Genomic DNA, 25,233 nt, shown 5'->3' with positions numbered 1-25,233 from the left:
CACAGAAGTCATGGAAATCCCATTGAGGTCAGCAATTCTGAAAATGAATCTTTCTCCTACATTGGTGTATCCGGTCCACGGCTTCATCCTTACTTGTGGGATATTCTCAATCCCTACAGGAAGTGGCAAAGAGAGCACACAGCAGAGCTGTCCATATAGCTCCCCTCAGGCTCCGCCCCCCCAGTCATTCTCTTTGCCGCTCTAACTAGTAGCATCTCCACGGGGGTGGTAAAGAGTATGTGGTGTTTAGTTGTAGTTTTTTATTCTTCTATCAAGAGTTTGTTATTTTAAAATAGTGCCGGCTTGTACTATTTACTCTGCAGCAGAAAGTGATGAAGATTTCTTCTGTTAAGTGTGATCAGTCCACGGGTCATCATTACTTGTGGGATATTAACTGCTCCCCTACAGGAAGTGCAAGAGGATTCACCCAGCAGAGTTGCTATATAGCTCCTCCCCTCTACGTCACCCCCAGTCATTCTCTTGCACCCAACGACTAGATAGGATGTGTGAGAGGACTATGGTGATATATTTAGTTTTTATATCTTCAATCAAAAGTTTGTTATTTTATAATAGCACCGGAGTGTGTTATTCCTTCTCTGGTAGAATTTGAAGAAGAATCTACCTGAGTTTTTCTATGATTTTAGCCGGAGTAGTTAAGATCATATTGCTGTTTCTCGGCCATCTGAGGAGTGAGGTAAACTTCAGATCAGGGGACAGCAGGCAGATTAATCTGCAAAGAGGTATGTAGCAGTTTATTATTTTCTGACATGGAATTGATGAGAAAATCCTGCCATACCGTTATAATGTAAACTCAGCCTTGAATGCAGTAGATGTAGCTGATATCAGGCTGTCATGTATGTATATTTTACACTTCAGTTTTCTGGGAAATGGTACTTCTCTGGCTTTTAAACTGTATACATAGACTTAACCTATTTTGCAGGGACTTGCAATAGGTTTTAAATGACAATTAATTATTGAGGTAAAATTTTTTTTTTTGCTGGCATGTAAAAACGTTTTTTTCTCTGAGGTACTGGGTGAAAAAATGTTTTGGGCACTTTTTTTCCACTTGGCAATAGTTTTGATTTAAATTAGAGCAGTTCACTGATCCCTCTCACTGTTATGTGTGTGGGGGAGGGGCCATTTTGGTGCTTTCACTATGCATCAGAAAAACTCAGTCAGAGGTTCATTTTCTTCCTGCATGATCCGGTTCATCTCTACAGAGTTCAGGGATCTCAAGAGTCTTTTTTGAGGGAAGTAATCATACAGCAGAGCTGTGCTGATTGTATTGACTGTGATATAAAAAACGTTTATTTGTGTATTTTTTTTCTGCTGCCTGGGTTAGTTATCATTTGCTGAGGGGAACAATCCTTTGCTAAAACTGTATATTCTGACAAAGATTGATGCTATAACTTAATTATTTTATCTGTTATAATATTTTTCTGTGCTTCTTAAAGGCACAGTTCGTTTTCATATTATTTGTAAATTACTTTGAAAAGTATTTCCAAGTTGCTGTTTATTTGCTAGTGTGTTAAACATGTCTGATTCAGAGGAAGATATCTGTGCTATATGTGTTAATGCCAAAGTGGAGCCCAATAGAAATTTATGTACTAAATGTATTGATGCTACTTTAAAAAATAGTCAATCTGTACAAATTGAACATATTTCACCAAACAACGAGGGGAGAGTTATGCCGACTAACTCGCCTCACGTGTCAGTACCTGCATCTCCCGCTCAGGAGGTGCGTGATATTGTAGCGCCGAGTGCATCTGGGCGGCCATTACAAATCACATTACAAGATATGGCTACTGTTATGACTGAAGTTTTGGCTAAACTACCAGAACTAAGAGGTAAACGTGATCACTCTGGGATGAGAACAGAGTGCGCTGATAATGCAAGGGCCATGTCTGATACTGAGTCACAGTTTGCAGAACATGAAGACGGAGAGCTTCATTCTGTGGGTGACGGTTCTGATCCAAATAAACTGGACTCAGACATTTCAAATTTTAAATTTAAGCTTGAGAACCTCCGTGTGTTACTAGGGGAGGTATTAGCGGCTCTGAATGATTGTAACACAGTTGCAATCCCAGAAAAAATGTGTAGGTTGGATAAATATTTTGCGGTACCGACGAGTACTGACGTTTTTCCTATACCTAAGAGACTTACTGACATTGTTACTAAGGAGTGGGATAGACCCGGTGTGCCTTTCTCACCCCCTCCTATATTCAGAAAAATGTTTCCAATAGACGCCGCCACACGGGACTTATGGCAAATGGTCCCTAAGGTGGAGGGAGCAGTTTCTACTTTAGCTAAGCGTACCACTATCCCAGTGGAGGATAGCTGTGCTTTTTCAGATCCAATGGATAAAAAATTAGAGGGTTACCTTAAGAAAATGTTTGTTCAACAAGGGTTTATATTGCAACCTCTTGCATGTATTGCGCCTGTCACGGCTGCAGCAGCATTTTGGTTTGAGTCTCTGGAAGAGACACTTCAATCATCCACACTAGATGACATCACACACAAACTTAAATTCCTTAAGTTAGCTAATTCATTTATTTCAGATGCCGTAGTACATTTAACTAAACTTGCGGCTAAAAATTCAGGATTCGCCATTCAGGCACGCAGAGCTCTGTGGCTAAAATCCTGGTCAGCTGATGTTACGTCTAAATCTAAATTGCTTAATATTCCTTTCAAAGGGCAGACCTTATTCGGGCCCGGCTTGAAAGAGATTATTGATGACATTACAGGAGGTAAAGGTCATGCCCTGCCTCAGGACAAGGCCAAAGCCAAGGCTAGACAGTCCAATTTTCGTTCCTTTCGTAATTTCAAAGCAGGAGCAGCATCAACTTCTTCTGCACCAAAACAGGAAGGAGCTGTTGCTCGCTACAGACAAGGCTGGAAACCTAACCAGTCCTGGAACAGGGGCAAACAGGCCAGAAAACCTGCTGCTGCCCCTAAGACAGCATGAATTGAGGGCCCCCGATCAGGGACCGGATCTAGTGGGGGGCAGACTTTCCCTCTTCGCCCAGGCTTGGGCAAGAGATGTTCAGGATCCCTGGGCGTTAGAGATCATATCTCAGGGATACCTTCTGGACTTCAAATCCTCTCCCCCAAGAGGGAGATTTCATCTGTCAAGGTTGTCAACAAACCTAACAAAGAAGGAAGCGTTTCTACGCTGCGTACAAGATCTTTTATTAATGGGAGTGATCCATCCAGTTCCGCGGTTGGAACAAGGACAAGGGTTTTACTCAAATCTGTTTGTAGTTCCCAAAAAAGAGGGAACCTTCAGGCCAATCTTGGATTTAAAGATCCTAAACAAATTCCTAAGAGTTCCATCGTTCAAGATGGAAACTATTCGAACAATTTTGCCCATGATCCAAGAGGGTCAGTACTTGACCACAGTGGATTTAAAGGATGCTTACCTTCACATACCGATTCACAGAAGTCATTACCGGTATCTAAGGTTTGCCTTTTTAGACAGGCATTACCAGTTTGTAGCTCTTCCATTCGGACTGGCTACGGCTCCAAGAATCTTCACAAAGGTTCTGGGCACTCTTCTGGCGGTACTAAGACCGCGAGGAATTTCAGTAGCTCCGTACTTAGACGACATACTGATACAAGCTTCAAGCTTTCAAACTGCTAAATCTCATACAGAGATAGTACTGGCATTTCTAAGGTCGCATGGATGGAAAGTGAACGAAGAGAAAAGTTCTCTCTTTCCACTCACAAGAGTTCCCTTCCTGGGGACTCTGATAGATTCTGTAGAAATGAAGATTTACCTGACAGAGGACAGGTTAACAAAACTTCAAAGTGCATGCCGTGTCCTTCATTCCATTCAAGAGACCAGAAATTCTCTTCTATGGTGGCTTTATCGGCCACATCTGTCCAGGGGAATGCCATTCAGCAGGCCAGACTGGTCAATTGTAACAACAGACGCCAGCCTACTAGGTTGGGGCGCTGTCTGGAATTCTCTGAAGGCTCAGGGACTATGGAATCAGGAGGAGAGTCTTCTTCCAATAAACATTCTGGAATTGAGAGCAGTCCTCAATGCTCTTCTGGCTTGGCCCCAGTTAGCAACTCGGGGGTTCATCAGGTTCCAGTCGGACAACATCACGACTGTAGCTTATATCAACCATCAGGGAGGGACAAGAAGCTCCCTAGCAATGATGGAAGTATCGAAGATAATTCGCTGGGCAGAGTCTCACTCTTGCCACCTGTCTGCAATCCACATCCCGGGAGTGGAGAACTGGGAGGCGGATTTCTTAAGTCGTCAGACTTTTCATCCGGGGGAGTGGGAACTTCATCCAGAGGTCTTTGCCCAAATACTTCGACGTTGGGGCAAACCAGAGATAGATCTCATGGCGTCTCGACAGAACGCCAAGCTTCCGCACTACGGGTCCAGATCCAGGGATCCGGGAGCGGTCCTGATAGATGCCTTGACAGCACCATGGACCTTCAGGATGGCTCATGTGTTTCCACCTTTCCCGATGCTTCCTCGATTGATTGCCAGAATCAAACAGGAGAAAGCATCAGTGATTCTAATAGCGCCTGCATGGCCACGCAGGACTTGGTATACAGATCTGGTGGACATGTCATTCTGTCCACCTTGGTCGTTACCTCTGAAACAGGACCTTCTGATTCAGGGTCCTTTCAAACATCAAAATCTAACTTCTCTGAAGCTGACTGCTTGGAAATTGAACGCTTGATCTTATCAAAGCGTGGTTTTTTTGAGTCAGTTATTGATACCTTAATACAGGCTAGGAAGCCTGTTACCAGAAAGATTTACCATAAAATATGGCGTAAATACCTATATTGGTGCGAATCCAAAGGTTACTCTTGGAGTAAGGTTAGGATTCCTAGGATATTGTCTTTTCTACAAGAAGGTTTAGAAAAGGGGTTATCCGCTAGTTCCTTAAAGGGACAGATCTCAGCTCTGTCCATTCTGTTACACAAGCGTCTGTCAGAAGTTCCAGACGTTCAGGCTTTTTGTCAGGCTTTGGCCAGGATTAAAGCTGTGGCTCCACCATGGAGTTTAAACCTTGTTCTTAACGTTTTACAGGGTGTTCCGTTTGAACCCCTTCATTCCATTGATATAAAGTTGTTATCTTGGAAAGTTCTATTTTTAATGGCTATTTCCTCGGCTCGAAGAGTCTCTGAGTTATCAGCCTTACATTGTGATTCTCCTTATTTGATTTTTCACTCGGATAAGGTAGTTCTGCGTACTAAGCCTGGGTTCTTACCTAAGGTAGTCACTAACAGGAATATCAATCAGGAGATTGTTGTTCCATCCTTGTGCCCAAATCCTTCTTCGAGGAAGGAACGTCTTTTGCACAATCTGGATGTAGTTCGTGCCCTTAAATTTTATTTACAGGCAACTAAAGATTTTCGACAAACGTCTTCCCTGTTTGTCGTTTACTCTGGTCAGAGGAGAGGTCAAAAAGCTTCTGCTACCTCTCTCTCTTTTTGGCTTCGTAGCATAATTTGTTTAGCTTATGAGACTGCTGGACAGCAGCCTCCTGAAAGAATTACAGCTCATTCCACTAGAGCTGTGGCTTCCACTTGGGCCTTTAAGAATGAGGCCTCTGTTGAACAGATTTGCAAGGCTGCAACTTGGTCTTCGCTTCATACTTTTTCCAAATTTTACAAATTTGACACTTTTGCTTCCTCGGAGGCTATTTTTGGGAGAAAGGTTCTTCAGGCAGTGGTTCCTTCTGTATAAAGAGCCTGCCTATCCCTCCCGTCATCCGTGTACTTTTGCTTTGGTATTGGTATCCCACAAGTAATGATGACCCGTGGACTGATCACACTTAACAGAAGAAAACATAATTTATGCTTACCTGATAAATTCCTTTCTTCTGTAGTGTGATCAGTCCACGGCCCGCCCTGTTTTTTAAGGCAGGTAAATATTTTTTTAAATTATACTCCAGTCACCACTACACCCTTGGCTTCTCCTTTCTCGTTGGTCCTTGGTCGAATGACTGGAGGTGACGTAGAGGGGAGGAGCTATATAGCAACTCTGCTGGGTGAATCCTCTTGCACTTCCTGTAGGGGAGCAGTTAATATCCCACAAGTAATGATGACCCGTGGACTGATCACACTACAGAAGAAAGGAATTTATCAGGTAAGCATAAATTATGTTTTCTGCCGAGAGGAATATGATTTTAGCACCAGTAACTAAAATCCATTGCTGTTCTCACGCAGGACTGTTGAAACCAGAGAACTTCAGTTGGGGGGAACAGTTTGCAGGCTTAACTGCTTCAGGTATGATCAGTCATTTTTCTAACAAGACCTAGTAATGCTAGAAGACTCAGCAATCCCCTCTGGGATAGGTAAGCCATTTTTCTTAGACTCTGTATAAAATTATGGCTTATATTAAGGGCTCTATGCTGGTTAACACTATTGTGTGCTAAATCGATTGCTTTTTAGCATGTTTTCACTATAAATAAGGTGTTTTTTCAGACTTTAAAACCCTTTTGGGGTTTTATTTTGCGCCTGGCACTTATTTGGACACCTATTCTAGTCAGAAAGGCCCCTCCACTCTGGAATGAAGAGGGAGGAGGCCTCATTTTCAGGCCTCAATTGCACAGTTGTTTTGCTTAGGCAGTTCATGCAGCTTCACATGGGGAGTCCAGAGGCATCAGAAAAGACTCCAGAGAGGCTTATTTCCTACTAAAATAATCCCTAAGGAAGGTAAAGGCCACAGTGGAAGCTGTGGCATAGTACTGTAGTGTTTTTAACAGGTTAATTGCTGTTATTAGCTCCGGTTTGGGCATTAAGGGGTTAATTGGTCTGAAAATTTGTGTGCAATCTTTTCAAAGCATTAAGACACTGTGGTGAAAATTTCATTAAAATCGTATGTTTATTTGATGGTTTTTTGATGTTTTAGTAATAAAGTGTGCACTTTTATTATTTAAAGACACAGTAACGTTTTTGTAAAAAATAATTTTTATTGCATTGAAGATCTGTTTAAGTCTGTCAAACATATCTGACCCTTCAGATAACCTATGTTCTGTATGTTCAAAGGCCAAGGTTGTTCCCCCATTAAATTTATGTGTGAAGTGTGCCATAGCATCCAAACAGCTTAAGGACCGTACAATCACGCTTAAAGATATAGCCCAAAGATATAGCCCAAGATGATTCTTTAGCTGAAGGTAGTGAGGATAGCTCACCATCCTCTCCTCCTGTGTCAACACCAGCTATGCCCGCGCAAGCGATGCCCAGTACATCTAGCGCGCCAATTGCTATTACTATGCAACAGTTAGCAGCAGTAATGGATAATTCTCTCGCAGCATTTTTATCCAAACTGCCAGCTTTTCCTAGGAAGCGTGATTGCTCAGTTTTAAATACAGAAAATGAGCAAGCAGACGCAGAGGATAATTTATCTGTAGTGCCCTCACATCAATCTGAATTGGCGGTGAGGGAGGGCCTGTCTGAGGGAGAAATTTCTGACACAGGAAAAGTTTCTCAGCAGGCAGAGCCTGATACCATAGCATTTAAATTTAAGCTTGAACACCTCCGCGCTCTACTTAAGGAGGTCCTAGCTACTCTTGATGATTGTGACCCTTTGGTGGTCCCAGAAAAATTGTGTAAAATGGATAAATTCTTAGAGGTCCCAGTACACACTGATGCGTTTCCGATACCTAAGAGGGTGGTGGATATAGTGAATAAGGAGTGGGAGAAGCCAGGTGTACCTTTTGTTCCCCCTCCTATATTTAAGAAAATGTTCCCCATTGTTGACCCCCGAAGGGACGCGTGGCAGACGGACCCTAAGAAAGAGGGGGCAGTTTCAACGCTAGCTAAGCGCACAACTATACCAATAGAAGACAGTTGCGCTTTCAAAGATCCTATGGATAAAAATTTAGAAGGTTTACTTAAGAAAATTTTTGTTCAACAAGGTTTTCTTCTTCAACCAATTTCTTGCATTATTCCTGTAACCACTGCAGCTGCTTTTTGGTTTGAGGAATTAGAAAACTCGCTCCAGACGGAGACTTCTTATGATGAAGTCATGGATAGAATTCACGCCCTGAAGTTGGCTAATTCTTTCATTACAGATGCCGCTTTTCAGTTAGCTAAATTAGCGGCGAAAAATTCTGGTTTCGCAATAGTGGCGCGTAGGGCGCTTTGGCTAAAATCGTGGTCGGCGGATGTGTCGTCCAAAACAAAATTGCTTAATATTCCTTTCAAGGGTAAGACCCTATTCGGGCCAGAGTTGAAAGAAATTATTTCAGATATCACTGGGGTAAAGGGCCATGCCCTTCCACAGGATAGACCTTTCAAAGCTAAAAATAAGTCTAATTTTCGTTCCTTTCGCAATTTCAGGAACGGACCGGCTTCTACCTCTACAGCCACTAGGCAAGAGGGTAACGCACCCCAGCCCAAACCAGCATGGAAACCATTGCAAGGCTGGAACAAGGGTAACAGGCCAAAAAGCCTGCTGCTACTACCAAGACCGCATGAAGGGGTAGCCCCCGATCCGGGACCGGATCTAGTAGGGGGCAGACTTTCTCTCTTTGCTCAGGCCTGGGCAAGAGATGTTCCGGACCCCTGGGCACTAGAAATTGTCTCTCAGGGGTATCTTCTAGAATTCAAGGACCTTCCTCCAAGGGGAAGGTTCCACATGTCTCGCTTATCTTTAGACCAGATAAAGAGACAGGCATTCTTACATTGCGTAGAAGACCTTTTAAAAAGGGGAGTGATAAACCCAGTTCCAACAGCAGAACAAGGACTGGGATTTTACTCAAACCTGTTTGTAGTTCCCAAAAAGGAAGGAACTTTCAGGCCAATTCTGGATTTAAAGATCCTAAACAAATTCCTCAGAGCTCCATCATTCAAAATGGAAACAATTCGGACAATTTTACCAATGATCCAGGAGGATCAATATATGACTACCGTGGACTTAAAGGATGCGTACCTGCATATTCCTATCCACAAAGATCACCATCAGTTTCTGAGGTTCGCCTTTCTGGACAAGCATTACCAGTTTGTGGCTCTTCCCTTCGGATTGGCCACTGCTCCCAGAATTTTCACAAAGGTGCTAGGGTCCCTTCTAGCGGTGCTAAGGCCAAGGGGCATTGCAGTAGCACCTTACCTAGACGACATTTTAATACAGGCGTCCTTTCACAAAGCAAGGGCTCATACGGACATTGTTCTAGCCTTTCTAAGGTCTCATGGGTGGAAGGTGAACATAGAAAAAAGTTCTCTGTCCCCGTTCACAAGGGTTTCCTTCCTGGGAACAATAATAGACTCGGTAGAAATGAAAATCTTTCTGACAGAGGTCAGGAAATTAAAACTTTTGAACACTTGTCGAGTTCTTCAATCCATTCCTCAACCCTCCATAGCTCAGTGCGTGGAGGTAATAGGACTAATGGTTGCGGCAATGGACGTGGTTCCTTTTGCTCGAATTCATTTAAGACCATTGCAACTGTGCATGTTCAAACAATGGAATGGGGATTATGCAGATTTTTCTCCCCAGATTCAGATGGACCAGCAAACCAGAGACTCACTCCTCTGGTGGTTGTCTCAGGATCACCTGTCTCAGGGAATGAGTTTCCGAAGACCGGAGTGGATCATTGTCACGACCGACGCCAGCCTCTTAGGCTGGGGCGCGGTCTGGAAGTCCCTGGAGGCTCAGGGTCTATGGTCTCGGCAAGAATCTCTTCTCCCGATAAACATTTTGGAATTGGGAGCGATAGTCAATGCGCTCCAGGCATGGCCTCAACTAGCGGAGGCCAAATTAATCAGATTTCAGTCGGACAACATGACGACTGTAGCGTACATCAATCATCAGGGGGGAACAAAGAGTTCCCTGGCGATGAGGGAGGTATCCAAGATCATCAAATGGGCAGAGTATCACTCCTGCCATCTATCAGCAATTCACATCCCAGGAGTGGACAACTGGGAAGCGGATTATCTGAGTCGTCAGACTTTCCATCCGGGGGAGTGGGAACTCCACCCGGAGGTTTTTGCTCAGCTGACCCAGCTATGGGGCATTCCAGATCTGGATCTGATGGCGTCACGTCAGAACTCCAAAGTTACACGTTACGGGTCCAGGTCCAGGGATCCCAAGGCGACATTGGTAGATGCCTTAGTAGCGCCTTGGTCGTTCAATCTAGCTTATGTCTTTCCACCGTTTCCCCTTCTCCCCCGGCTAGTAGCCAGGATCAAACAGGAGAAGGCTTTGGTAATTCTGATAGCTCCTGCGTGGCCACGCAGGACTTGGTATGCAGACCTGGTGAATATGTCATCGGTTCCACCATGGAAGCTGCCTTTGAGGCAGGACCTTCTAATTCAAGGTCCATTCGAACATCCAAACCTAGTTTCTCTGCAACTGACTGCTTGGAGATTGAACGCTTGATTCTAGCTAAGCGTGGGTTTTCGAATCAGTTATAGATACTCTGATCCAGGCTAGAAAGCCTGTCACCAGGAAAATTTACCATAAGATATGGCGGAAATATCTTTGCTGGTGCGAATCCAAGGGTTACTCATGGAGTAAAATTAGGATTCCAAGGATACTATCTTTTCTCCAAGAAGGATTGGAGAAAGGTCTGTCAGCTAGTTCTTTAAAGGGACAGATATCTGCTCTGTCTGTTTTGTTACACAAGCGTCTGGCAGCCATGCCAAATATTCAGGCGTTTGTACAGGTTTTAGTCAGAATCAAGCCTGTCTACAGACCTGTGGCTCCTCCATGGAGTCTAAATTTAGTTCTTTCAGTTCTTCAAGGGGTTCCGTTTGAACCCTCTACATTCCATAGATATTAAGTTACTATCTTGGAAAGTTTTGTTTTTAGTAGCTATTTCTTCTGCTAAAAGAGTTTCTGAATTGTCTGCTTTGCAGTGTAATTCACCCTATCTGGTGTTTCATACAGATAAGGTCGTTTTACGTACCAAACCTGGTTTTCTTCCAAAAGTGGTTTCCAATAAGAATATCAACCAGGAAATAGTTGTTCCTTCTCTGTGTCCTAATCCAGTTTCTAACAAGGAACGTCTGTTACACAATCTTGATGTGGCTGAAAAGCATCATCCGGTTGGCTTATGAGACTGCTGGAAGGCAGCCTCCTGAACGAATTACAGCTCACTCTACTAGAGCTGTGGCTTCCACATGGGCTTTCAAGAATGAGGCTTCTGTTGAACAGATTTGTAAGGCAGCGACTTGGTCTTCACTGCATACGTTTGCCAAATTTTACAAATTCAATACTTTTGCTTCTTCGGAGGCTATTTTTGGGAGAAAGGTTTTGCAAGCAGTGGTGCCTTCCGTTTAGGTTACCTGACTTGTTCCCTCCCTTCATCTGTGTCCTAAAGCTTTGGTATTGGTTCCCACAAGTAAGGATGAAGCCATGGACCGGATACACCAATGTAGGAGAAAACAGAATTTATGTTTACCTGATAAATTTCTTTCTCCTACGGTGTATCCGGTCCACGGCCCGCCCTGGCATTTTGGTCAGGTTTAAATTTATTTTTTTGTAAACTACAGTCACCACTGCACCCTATGGTTCTCCTTTTTCTCCTAACCGTCGGTCGAATGACTGGGGGGGCGGAGCCTGAGGGGAGCTATATGGACAGCTCTGCTGTGTGGTCTCTTTGCCACTTCCTGTAGGGATTGAGAATACCCCACAAGTAAGGATGAAGCCATGGACCGGATACACCGTAGAAGAAAGAAATTTATCAGGTAAACATAAATTCTGTTTTTTCCTAGAGACACTGTGTATTCCAATGACCAATGCATCCTCCCTCCAAGAGCTGGTCACATGATGACCAAAAGTAACGGCGTTCTCCCTGCTACAGCTCTAGTATGACCAACTGGTTATTTTTGTTAATTATGTATAGAGTGCTTATGTTCCTGCTGCCTTTTATTAATAATAATCTGTATATGCAATGTCCTATGTTAACTTCAGCGTCTGACACCAAACAGTTTATAGTTAATTTCTATTTTTGAATAGCTTTCTTAATTTTTGATTTTTATTAAAAATGTATTTTTTATACTATTTCTTAGTCTCTGCGATTCTCTATGATAAAAGTACATAGGGCCCTGATGTGTCTTCTCCTTATATTGAAGTAACATGGCGCTTTGATTTATGACCCACTAGCTTCTAGGGACTCTTAGAGTGCTCTGCACTGCCCCCCCACAGTCAACAAATGGGTTAAATTGTTCAGAGAATGCATCTAAATGTCACACAAACTTAATCAAGAAGGATTGAGAGATTTGTAACTTCCCCCTAAGTGTTTAAGGTCTAAGCTGGGCCAGTGCTTAGGTAATCCTGAGTTCATGCAAAGTCTATTGCCGCATGTTACTTATGGACCAGATGGGAAAACAAATAATTCATCTTGGTGGCCATCACTTTTTAAGAGGATAGAATCTTAGTCATGTGAATGCAACATTACAGGGAGTGCAGAATTATTAGGCAAGTTGTATTTTTGAGGATTAATTTTATTATTGAACAACAACCATGTTCTCAATGAACCCAAAAAACTCATTAATATCAAAGCTGAATATTTTTGGAAGTAGTTTTTAGTTTGTTTTTAGTTTTAGCTATTTTAGGGGGATATCTGTGTGTGCAGGTGACTATTACTGTGCATAATTATTAGGCAACTTAACAAAAAACAAATATATACCCATTTCAATTATTTATTTTTACCAGTGAAACCAATATAACATCTCAACATTCACAAATATACATTTCTGACATTCAAAAACAAAACAAAAACAAATCAGTGACCAATATAGCCACCTTTCTTTGCAAGGACACTCAAAAGCCTGCCATCCATGGATTCTGTCAGTGTTTTGATCTGTTCACCATCAACATTGCGTGCAGCAGCAACCACAGCCTCCCAGACACTGTTCAGAGAGGTGTACTGTTTTCCCTCCTTGTAAATCTCACATTTGATGATGGACCACAGGTTCTCAAAGGGGTTCAGATCAGGTGAACAAGGAGGCCATGTCATTAGATTTTCTTCTTTTATACCCTTTCTTGCCAGCCACGCTGTGGAGTACTTGGACGCGTGTGATGGAGCATTGTCCTGCATGAAAATCATGTTTTTCTTGAAGGATGCAGACTTCTTCCTGTACCACTGCTTGAAGAAGGTGTCTTCCAGAAACTGGCAGTAGGACTGGGAGTTGAGCTTGACTCCATCCTCAACCCGAAAAGGCCCCACAAGCTCATCTTTGATGATACCAGCCCAAACCAGTACTCCACCTCCACCTTGCTGGCATCTGAGTCGGACTGGAGCTCTCTGCCCTTTACCAATCCAGCCACGGGCCCATCCATCTGGCCCATCCATCTGGCCCATCAAGACTCACTCTCATTTCATCAGTCCATAAAACCTTAGAAAAATCAGTCTTGAGATATTTCTTGGCCCAGTCTTGACGTTTCAGCTTGTGTGTCTTGTTCAGTGGTGGTCGTCTTTCAGCCTTTCTTACCTTGGCCATGTCTCTGAGTATTGCACACCTTGTGCTTTTGGGCACTCCAGTGATGTTGCAGCTCTGAAATATGGCCAAACTGGTGGCAAGTGGCATCTTGGCAGCTGCACGCTTGACTTTTCTCAGTTCATGGGCAGTTATTTTGCGCCTTGGTTTTTCCACACGCTTCTTGCGACCCTGTTGACTATTTTGAATGAAACGCTTGATTGTTCGATGATCACGCTTCAGAAGCTTTGCAATTTTAAGAGTGCTGCATCCCTCTGCAAGATATCTCACTATTTTTGACTTTTCTGAGCCTGTCAAGTCCTTCTTTTGACCCATTTTGCCAAAGGAAAGGAAGTTGCCTAATAATTATGCACACCTGATATAGGGTGTTGATGTCATTAGACCACATCCCTTCTCATTACAGAGATGCACATCACCTAATATGCTTAATTGGTAGTAGGCTTTCGAGCCTATACAGCTTGGAGTAAGACAACATGCATAAAGAGGATGATGTGGTCAAAATACTCATTTGCCTAATAATTCTGCACTCCCTGTATACCGTACAGAAAACAGTACTGTATAGTGGTCTCTTCAAGAATTCTGCCAATGTTAAAGTGAATGTAAACTTTCATGAATTAGTGCCCGGTTTTTAAAAATACTATTAAAAACGGGCATATTTTTACAAATACTTACCTTTCTCTTCAGCAAAGCCAGATCGGCGTTCCCCCGACCGCTTCTCATGCTGTACTTGCACAGCAATGACGAAACTGGCTTCCTCCAATCACGGCGTGGCATCACGAGATGGACGATTTGGGGGGAAGCCATGAATGTAGGAAGCCGGTTTCGTTATTGGTGACATAAGTACAGAGGAGCTGCGGGCGGGGGACCGCCGATCCGGCTTTGCTGAAGAGAAAGGTAAGCATTTGTAAAAATACGCTGCAATGTAAACTTTCATGAATGAAAGTGCCCCTGTTTTTATTAGTTGTTTTTTTTTAAAACTGGGCACTAATTCTTGAAAGTTTACATTCACTATAATGAAATTAACTATTTGCTAAACATTTTATAACCACTAGCTACATAAAATACAGAAACATTGTGATTTTAGATAAGATTGATTCACATCTTTTCTTTCACTGTTTTAACACGAGTTATTTAATTTGTATGTTTGGGATGTTCTAGAGTTAAAGTTGTATCTATAGTTCTAGTAGTCTGATATGGAGATCTACAATTGTGACGAGATGAATAACATTTCTTTTGTAATGCTTGATTGGAACATTAGCATTGTGAGTATCTTTTAATACAGTCTCACTTATTATTTACCCATTTAACATCTGTCACATAATAAAGGAGACCAACACCTTGTAATTACAAAATACACTGTTGTTGTCTTGCTGTAGAATAACATATCAGCCAAGTCCAAATATTTTAAAACAAATTTACATCCTTGTTTGTTTTTCAATAGCCAAACCCCACCCACCACCTGTCTCATTTGTAGGAACTAACAAGGGTAGCCACAGTCATAATGTTAGTATAAAGTGCATTCATTTGCAGGTTGTATCTGTTAAACAACATTAAGAGAAAGATACATATAGCAGTGTTAACCTTGAGAAGTCTGCAGTGTGCTTTTCAGTTCTACGTATTAGAAAAGTCACACGTTTTAGAGCAAAATTACATGAAAAGGGGCAAAATAAACAATGAAAGTGTTTTACAATGTCGTTTTACTAAGCATAACTAAGCCTTTTATATTAAGATCTGAAGGTGTTTACTGTCCCTTTTTAATATTGGAAATTTGTGTCTTATCACCAAAGCACTTTGTTACTAAATCTCTGTGCAGTTTTTCACAAGTCCTATTTCAGAACTGTAATTATAATTTGTCATTAAAAAAAGATTAATTCTATTAAATTGAATATTAAACATCTAGTAGTAAATACAGTTTAGCAAGTAAAACATAGTCATTTAGTTCTGCCAGGCATATTTATAATTTCTAGTTCCTACATAGCAATATAACAGTCATTTTTGTCATGTTTTATAGCAGCCTTGACCCTGGAGCCGTGCACGCAGTTCTTCTCACCAAGTTTGCCTTCCATTGGTGTTGCTGAAGGACATTCTCCATCAATAGTCTCTACTGGGTCAGAAATATCTGGCAACAGTGCCGAAACTGGTCAAAAAGAGTAAGTGCATTTTATTTACTTAGTGGATTGTGACCACTTTACAACCCCCTGGGGAGCATAATACTACACAAGAAAAATTATCCCCCCCCCCCCATTTATCATCATATTTTTGGAATAACATTGATTTTTATGAGTGAGTATTTTGGTTCACTCTTCTTGGATTTAGATAGAACTTCCCTGAATTCCTTGCTGTTCTTCCCATTCATGTACGCAAACACATCACTCACACACTTGTGGGCTTCCTGCTAACTTCAGTTCTGAATCCTTTCAGAATATTATCCAGATTAAAATGTGACCCTGTTCTGTTTCCTGCTGCTGTAAGAGTATGGCCAACCCTAATGTCTGTTGTGCTTGGCAGGCAAGACTCACCCCTGAAACAGGACAGTATGCCTTGGTGATATATTTTTTTACTAACAAGTTGATGAGAACCCCTAAGGTTTTTTTAGTGTGTGGCAATTTTTCATCACATCTGCTGCACTGTGTGAACCTCCTGTTATAGTTTTATTCCTGGTATGCCTTCAGGTTGTATGTTTCTTTTCTTCTAAAGATGTGGTAAGTTCACGGGTTCATCTTAATTACTGTTGGGAATACCACTCCTCGCCAGCAGGGTGAGGCAAAGAGCACCACAGTAAAAACTGTTAAGTATCACTTACCTATCCATAAACCCCAGTCATTCTCTTTGCCTCTATGTGCATGGAGGAGGTGAATTTTTAGTGTGTAATTAAATTATATTTTTTAAAGAAGATTGAGACTTCAATCACAAGTTGCAGGGTATAACCTAGCCCACGTTAGTCTTTGCAGTTGAGCAGTGGTGGTTTTAAAGCGGTGGAGAACTTGCAAAGTGGTGCTTGCTCCGTTTCTCTACCTATACTGCCCTGGCCTCAGATATCTAAGTTGGTTACTTGGCTATCTGTTATCCTAGTCGCTGTGAGGAGAATGTGTCCTCTCATATTAGGAGCTGTAGTCATGTCAGACAGCAAAGCAGGTAAGTGTGGTTCCTTCCTGTGGGAGAGGGGCACTTAAGAGTTCCTGTTAATTTAATGTAAGGGACGGATAGCTCACTCATGGGATGGGTGTTGTTGCTATTAGGAAATGTTCGCAGGCACAGGTTGGGGAGAGACTTGTGAGACTTTAGAGGTCTCAGGGCTAATTTTTGTGTGTTTTTAGGCTGCAATGTTTGTTAGTTTAAACTGTTTATTTTCAGATTGCAGGCATTTTTTAACAACTCCCACCTCCTTGTCTAGACCACGGGAGTGTTTTCGAACCTTTCTGACGTGTGTGACGTCATCGTGCCTGTGCGTCTCTGCTCTGTGTGAATTTCTTGCTGCGTAGTGAGGAGCACTTGAGCGCAAGTGAATACGTTGCAGGGTTGGTCCGTTTCAGGTGTTGGTAAGGGCACCTCGGTTTACTGAGATGCGGAGGGAGGTTTTATCTGAGATTTTTTAATTAAAGTTTTATTAGAGACTTAATTATTTTGTCTTGTTAAATTCTTTTTGAACGTTAACGCTAGTGGATTGAATAGAGGATAATTATCAGTTGTGGTGAGCAATAATATACATATATAGCGAGGTTTATCCTTTTATCTCTTTATGGGACACACAGCCAGTAAAAGACAAACATTAGTAAACTCGGCTTTGTCTATCTTCCAGCATATGATATAACAGCTGATTATACACTTACCACTTGTAATTTAGTACCTGGTCCCCCCACACTTCCTATTCATATGAATCTATTATTAAAATGTTTACCGACTATTGCTGAATTCATAGTAGAACACAACAGTGAAAAGTAAATAGCATAACCTAGGTACACTTTTTGGAACCTCTGGTATTAACACCATGATATAATTAATGGTATTACCCCAAGTGAATAGTGAGTGGACCACACTTATTTTCTCCAACATAGGTGTGTCCGGTCCACGGCGTCATCCTTACTTGTGGGATATTCTCTTCCCCAACAGGAAATGGCAAAGAGCCCAGCAAAGCTGGTCACATGATCCCTCCTAGGCTCCGCCTACCCCAGTCATTCTCTTTGCCGTTGTACAGGCAACATCTCCACGGAGATGGCTTAGAGTTTTTTAGTGTTTAACTGTAGTTTTTATTATTCAATCAAGAGTTTGTTATTTTGAAATAGTGCTGGTATGTACTATTTACTCAGAAACAGAAAAGAGATGAAGATTTCTGTTTGTATGAGGAAAATGATTTTAGCAACCGTCACTAAAATCCATGGCTGTTCCACACAGGACTGTTGAGAGCAATTAACTTCAGTTGGGGGAACAGTGAGCAGTCTCTTGCTGCTTGAGGTATGACACATTCTAACAAGACGATGTAATGCTGGAAGCTGTCATTTTCCCTCTGGGATCCGGTAAGCCATGTTTATTACGATTGTAAATAAGGGCTTCAAAAAGGGCTTATTAAGACTGTAGACTTTTTTTGGGCTAAATCGATTGATTATTAACACATATTTAGCCTTGAGGAATCATTTTATCTGGGTATTTTGATATAATAATATCGGCAGGCACTGTTTTAGACACCTTATTCTTTAGGGGCTTTCCCAAAGCATAGGCAGAGCCTCATTTTCGCGCCGGTGTTGCGCACTTGTTTTTGAGAGGCATGGCATGCAGTCGCATGTGAGAGGAGCTCTGATACTTAGAAAAGACTTTCTGAAGGCGTCATTTGGTATCGTATTCCCCTTGGGGCTTGGTTGGGTCTCAGCAAAGCAGATACCAGGGACTGTAAAGGGGTTCAAAACGGCTCCGGTTCCGTTATTTTAAGGGTTAAAGCTTCCAAATTTGGTGTGCAATACTTTTAAGGCTTTAAGACACTGTGGTGAAAATTTGGTAAATTTTGAACAATTCCTTCATGTTTTTTCGCATTTGCAGTAATAAAGTGTGTTCAGTTTAAAATTTAAAGTGACAGTAACGGTTTTATTTTAAAACGTTTTTTGTACTTGTTATCAAGTTTATGCCTGTTTAACATGTCTGAACTACCAGATAGACTGTGTTCTGAATGTGGGGAAGCCAGAATTCCTATTAATTTAAATAAATGTGATTTATGTGACAATGACAATGATGCCCAAGATGATTCCTCAAGTGAGGGGAGTAAGCATGGTACTGCATCATTCCCTCCTTCGTCTACACGAGTCTTGCCCACTCAGGAGGCCCCTAGTACATCTAGCGCGCCAATACTCCTTACTATGCAACAATTAACGGCTGTAATGGATAATTCTGTCAAAAACATTTTAGCCAAAATGAACACTTCTCAGCGTAAGCGCGACTGCTCTGTTTTAGATACTGAAGAGCATGACGACGCTGATATTAATATTTCTGAAGGGCCCCTAACTCAGTCTGATGGGGCCAGGGAGGTTTTGTCTGAGGGAGAAATTACTGATTCAGGGAACATTTCTCAACAAGCTGAACCTGATGTGATTGCATTTAAATTTAAGTTGGAACATCTCCGCATTCTGCTTAAGGAGGTATTATCCACTCTGGATGATTGTGACAAGTTGGTCATCCCAGAGAAACTATGTAAAATGGACAAGTTCCTAGAGGTGCCGGGGCTCCCAGAAGCTTTTCCTATACCCAAGCGGGTGGCGGACATTGTTAATAAAGAATGGGAAAGGCCCAGTATTCCTTTCGTCCCTCCCCCCATATTTAAAAAATTGTTTCCTATGGTCGACCCCAGAAAGGACTTATGGCAGACAGTCCCCAAGGTCGAGGGAGCGGTTTCCACTTTAAACAAACGCACCACTATACCCATAGAGGATAGTTGTGCTTTCAAAGATCCTATGGATAAAAAATTAGAAGGTTTGCTTAAAAAGATGTTTGTTCAGCAGGGTTACCTTCTACAACCAATTTCATGCATTGTCCCTGTCGCTACAGCCGCATGTTTCTGGTTCGATGAGCTGATAAAGGCGGTCGACAGTGATTCTCCTCCTTATGAGGAGATTATGGACAGAATCAATGCTCTCAAATTGGCTAATTCTTTCACCCTAGACGCCACTTTGCAATTGGCTAGGTTAGCGGCTAAGAATTCTGGGTTTGCTATTGTGGCGCGCAGAGCGCTTTGGTTGAAATCTTGGTCGGCTGATGCGTCTTCCAAGAACAAGCTACTTAACATTCCTTTCAAGGGGAAAACGCTGTTTGGCCCTGACTTGAAAGAGATTATCTCGGATATCACTGGGGGTAAGGGCCACGCCCTTCCTCAGGATCGGCCTTTCAAGGCAAGAAATAAACCGAATTTTCGTCCCTTTCGTAGAAACGGACCAGCCCAAAGTGCTACGTCCTCTAAGCAAGAGGGTAATACTTCTCAAGCCAAGCCAGCTTGGAGACCAATGCAAGGCTGGAACAAGGGAAAGCAGGCCAAGAAACCTGCCACTGCTACCAAGACAGCATGAAATGTTGGCCCCCGATCCGGGACCGGATCTGGTGGGGGGCAGACTCTCTCTCTTCGCTCAGGCTTGGGCAAGAGATGTTCTGGATCCTTGGGCGCTAGAAATAGTCTCCCAAGGTTATCTTCTGGAATTCAAGGGACTTCCCCCAAGGGGGAGGTTCCACAGGTCTCAGTTGTCTTCAGACCACATAAAAAGACAGGCATTCTTACATTGTGTAGAAGACCTGTTAAAAATGGGAGTGATTCATCCCGTTCCATTAAGAGAACAAGGGATGGGGTTCTACTCCAATCTGTTTATAGTTCCCAAAAAAGAGGGAACGTTCAGACCAATCTTAGATCTCAAGATCTTAAACAAGTTTCTCAAGGTTCCATCGTTCAAGATGGAAACCATTCGAACTATTCTTCCTTCCATCCAGGAAGGTCAATTCATGACCACGGTGGATTTAAAGGATGCGTATCTACATATTCCTATCCACAAGGAACATCATCGGTTCCTGAGGTTCGCATTCCTGGACAAACATTACCAGTTCGTGGCGCTTCCTTTCGGATTAGCCACTGCTCCAAGGATTTTCACAAAGGTACTAGGGTCCCTTCTAGCTGTGCTAAGACCAAGGGGCATTGCTGTAGTACCTTACTTGGACGACATTCTGATTCAAGCGTCGTCCCTTCCTCAAGCAAAGGCTCACACGGACATTGTCCTGGCCTTTCTCAGATCTCACGGATGGAAAGTGAACGTGGAAAAGAGTTCTCTATCTCCGTCAACAAGGGTTCCCTTCTTGGGAACAATAATAGACTCCTTAGAAATGAGGATTTTTCTGACAGAGGCCAGAAAAACAAAACTTCTAGACTCTTGTCGGATACTCCATTCCGTTCCTCTTCCTTCCATAGCTCAGTGCATGGAAGTGATCGGGTTGATGGTAGCGGCAATGGACATAGTTCCTTTTGCACGCATTCATCTAAGACCATTACAACTGTGCATGCTCAGTCAGTGGAATGGGGACTATACAGACTTGTCTCCGAAGATACAAGTAAATCAGAGGACCAGAGACTCACTCCGTTGGTGGCTGTCCCTGGACAACCTGTCACGAGGGATGACATTCCGCAGACCAGAGTGGGTCATTGTCACGACCGACGCCAGTCTGATGGGCTGGGGCGCGGTCTGGGGATCCCTGAAAGCTCAGGGTCTTTGGTCTCGGGAAGAATCTCTTCTACCGATAAATATTCTGGAACTGAGAGCGATATTCAATGCTCTCAAGGCTTGGCCTCAGCTAGCGAGGGCCAAGTTCATACGGTTTCAATCAGACAACATGACAACTGTTGCGTACATCAACCATCAGGGGGGAACAAGGAGTTCCCTGGCGATGGAGAAGTGACCAAAATCATTCTATGGGCGGAGTCTCACTCCTGCCACCTGTCTGCTATCCACATCCCAGGAGTGGAAAATTGGGAAGCGGATTTTCTGAGTCGTCAGACATTGCATCCGGGGGAGTGGGAACTCCATCCGGAAATCTTTGCCCAAGTCACTCAGCTGTGGGGCATTCCAGACATGGATCTGATGGCCTCTCGTCAGAACTTCAAAGTTCCTTGCTACGGGTCCAGATCCAGGGATCCCAAGGCGGCTCTAGTGGATGCACTAGTAGCACCTTGGACCTTCAAACTAGCTTATGTGTTCCCGCCGTTTCCTCTCATCCCCAGGCTGGTAGCCAGGATCAATCAGGAGAGGGCGTCGGTGATCTTGATAGCTCCTGCGTGGCCACGCAGGACTTGGTACGCAGATCTGGTGAATATGTCATCGGCTCCTCCTTGGAAGCTACCTTTGAGACGAGACCTTCTTGTTCAGGGTCCGTTCGAACATCCGAATCTGGTTTCACTCCAGCTGACTGCTTGGAGATTGAACGCTTGATCTTATCGAAGCGAGGATTCTCAGATTCTGTTATCGATACTCTTGTTCAGGCCAGAAAGCCTGTAACTAGAAAGATTTACCACAAAATTTGGAAAAAATATATCTGTTGGTGTGAATCTAAAGGATTCCCTTGGGACAAGGTTAAGATTCCTAGGATTCTATCCTTCCTTCAAGAAGGATTGGAAAAAGGATTATCTGCAAGTTCCCTGAAGGGACAGATTTCTGCCTTGTCTGTGTTACTTCACAAAAAGCTGGCCGCTGTGCCAGATGTTCAAGCCTTTGTTCAGGCTCTGGTTAGAATTAAGCCTGTTTACAAACCTTTGACTCCTCCTTGGAGTCTCAATTTAGTTCTTTCAGTTCTTCAGGGGGTTCCGTTTGAACCCTTGCATTCCGTTGATATTAAGTTATTATCTTGGAAAGTTTTGTTTTTAGTTGCAATTTCTTCTGCTAGAAGAGTTTCAGAATTATCTGCTCTGCAGTGTTCTCCTCCTTATCTGGTGTTCCATGCAGATAAGGTGGTTTTACGTACTAAACCTGGTTTTCTTCCTAAAGTTGTTTCTAACAAAAACATTAACCAGGAGATTATCGTACCTTCTCTGTGTCCGAAACCAGTTTCAAAGAAGGAACGTTTGTTGCACAATTTGGATGTTGTTCGCGCTCTAAAATTCTATTTAGATGCTACAAAGGATTTTAGACAAACATCTTCCTTGTTTGTTGTTTATTCTGGTAAAAGGAGAGGTCAAAAAGCAACTTCTACCTCTCTCTCTTTTTGGATTAAAAGCATCATCAGATTGGCTTACGAGACTGCCGGACGGCAGCCTCCCGAAAGAATCACAGCTCATTCCACTAGGGCTGTGGCTTCCACATGGGCCTTCAAGAACGAGGCTTCTGTTGATCAGATATGTAGGGCAGCGACTTGGTCTTCACTGCACACTTTTACCAAATTTTACAAGTTTGATACTTTTGCTTCTTCTGAGGCTATTTTTGGGAGAAAGGTTTTGCAAGCCGTGGTGCCTTCCATTTAGGTGACCTGATTTGCTCCCTCCCTTCATCCGTGTCCTAAAGCTTTGGTATTGGTTCCCACAAGTAAGGATGACGCCGTGGACCGGACACACCTATGTTGGAGAAAACAGAATTTATGTTTACCTGATAAATTACTTTCTCCAACGGTGTGTCCGGTCCACGGCCCGCCCTGGTTTTTTTAATCAGGTCTGATAATTTATTTTCTTTAACTACAGTCACCACGGTACCATATGGTTTCTCCTATGCAAATATTCCTCCTTAACGTCGGTCGAATGACTGGGGTAGGCGGAGCCTAGGAGGGATCATGTGACCAGCTTTGCTGGGCTCTTTGCCATTTCCTGTTGGGGAAGAGAATATCCCACAAGTAAGGATGACGCCGTGGACCGGACACACCGTTGGAGAAAGTAATTTATCAGGTAAACATAAATTCTGTTTCTATAGTATCTTAAGGAAATATCTTATAGTGCACTTTATCCACAACTATCAGAATATCCCAGTACTACTAGCTCATCAGCCTTCAGCTGGGACTTGAATGTATTAAAAGTAACCCACATCTGGTCCATTATTGAATGACGCCAGTTTTTTACTCACTACAACACTTATCCAGAGGACACAACCTATTTAAGGACTCTTACTTTCTTTATACCCTTGGTTTACCCAAGAAAATGATGTTATGTACCTATTTGGTCCGCCACTCAGTCAGCTAGTACCTGTCCAACTGTATACTGCTACATTTATGCTTATATAAGGTAGACCCGCAAAAAAAAAAAGTCTCCACTGCGGGGTTCCCCTGCTCTTATTATAAGTGGCTGATCCCCCTATTGACTCCCCTGAGTTGCTTACCCCTAAGAGGATTTACTCATATTGTAGATGCACCCATTATATCACTCTGTTTTTAATGCACATTGTTATTTTAAATTTGAATCAACAAAAGTTAAGTTTTACCCCTTCTATTGTTAATTGCCTAGTATCCAATATTGTTGTTGAGTGCTATTTATGTACATACTTTTCTATTGCCATGCATTAGAACCCCTCCAGTAATTATCAGTTATGTCTGATATGGAGTCCACCCATTTCAATCCCTTTTTATTGTGTTTAGATGCACAAATTGCAGCTCCTGTGTTAAACACACATTGCAGGGTAAAGATACTTTTTTTATTGTTGAGTCTTATGTCTCTCAGGAGGATGTTGTTCAGGTAATGCCAGGGCCTTCCCCTATTCTGTCCCGAGCCTCTATGGCAGCGAACACTGTGTCCTGCGGTTCCTCTTTAACTCCCAGTGAAGCATTTTTAAAGGCAGAGATTGCTGCACAGGTATCCTCAGTGATATCTGCAGCTTTGGCAGAGTTTCCCAGATTTTCAGGGAAGCGCAAGAGGAAATCTAAGGTTTCAGAGACTAGGGTATCTGTTTCCAACGCTGACCCTCAGGTTCCTTTAAGATCAGAGGATGAGGAGGATTCTCGCTCAGAGGGTGAGATTTCAGATTCAGACAGTGTAAGGCCTTTCTCTGATAGTGAAGGATCTTCCTTCAGGTTTAAGCTAGAACACCTCCGGGTGCTATTAAAGAAGGTTTTAGCTACTTTGGACGATTCTGATACTCAGACAGTAGTTACGCCTAAGAAGTCCAGCAAACTTAATAGTTTCTTTATGTTCCTTCCTCTTCAGAGGTTTTCCCAGTCCCATATAGGGCTAAGAAAATCATAGCTCAAGAGTGGGAGAAACCAGGAGTGGTTTTTACACCGTCTCCAGTGTTTAAGAAAATGTTTCCAGTAGGGCTGCACGATTAATCGCATATGCGATTTAAAACCGTGATTAATCGCCACGCTTTTAAAACCGCGAGAGTTTGCGATTTTTTGCTAAATAAAAAAATCCTCAGAAGTGGCTGTAATATTGATTTGTTTGTGATTTCTTGCAAACCAGCTCCATCTAGTGGTTGCTTTTAGCACACATTTGTAAAATGGCTGTTTTTACTTTCACTTTCTGTTCTCATAAGCAGCCGATCGATCTAGAAGTCTAAAAGAAGAGCACATGCAGGAATGAACAGGAGAGAAAGTCACTTACTTATATTTCCCCCTAGGGACGTCTGTAGTCTGAAACTTAGGGTATGTAAACATTATGGAACCTCTCACACAATCTCCTGCTCCTCTAAGAAACAGCTCAAATAGGCTCCCAAATAGGCTAAAACTGCAGTCCCCTCTGCTACTGGGTTAACTAAACTGCATCTACAATGTTTTTTTATTTTTATATATATATATATATAAATATATATCTGTGTGCAACTGTGTATGTGATTGTATATTATATATGTATGTGTGTGTGTATATATGTATATATATATATATATATATATT

At 42.6% G+C, this 25,233-nt stretch overlaps 1 protein-coding gene across 1 annotated transcript in view; it reads left to right on the top strand.

The window, feature by feature from the left end:
* Positions 1–25,233, top strand: part of AP4E1 (adaptor related protein complex 4 subunit epsilon 1) — a 330,072-nt gene that overhangs the window by 208,078 nt on the left and 96,761 nt on the right. Inside the window, exon 15 of the mRNA XM_053719333.1 lies at positions 15,428–15,566. Coding sequence (XP_053575308.1) covers positions 15,428–15,566 — 139 coding nt within the window. The remainder of the gene's footprint in view (positions 1–15,427; positions 15,567–25,233) is intronic.

The sequence above is a fragment of the Bombina bombina genome, chromosome 6 (genome assembly GCF_027579735.1).
Source record: "Bombina bombina isolate aBomBom1 chromosome 6, aBomBom1.pri, whole genome shotgun sequence".
NCBI classification, from domain to species: domain Eukaryota; kingdom Metazoa; phylum Chordata; class Amphibia; order Anura; family Bombinatoridae; genus Bombina; species Bombina bombina.
Note: the sequence above shows the minus strand (reverse complement) of the source record. Positions and strands in the feature narration are given on the sequence as shown.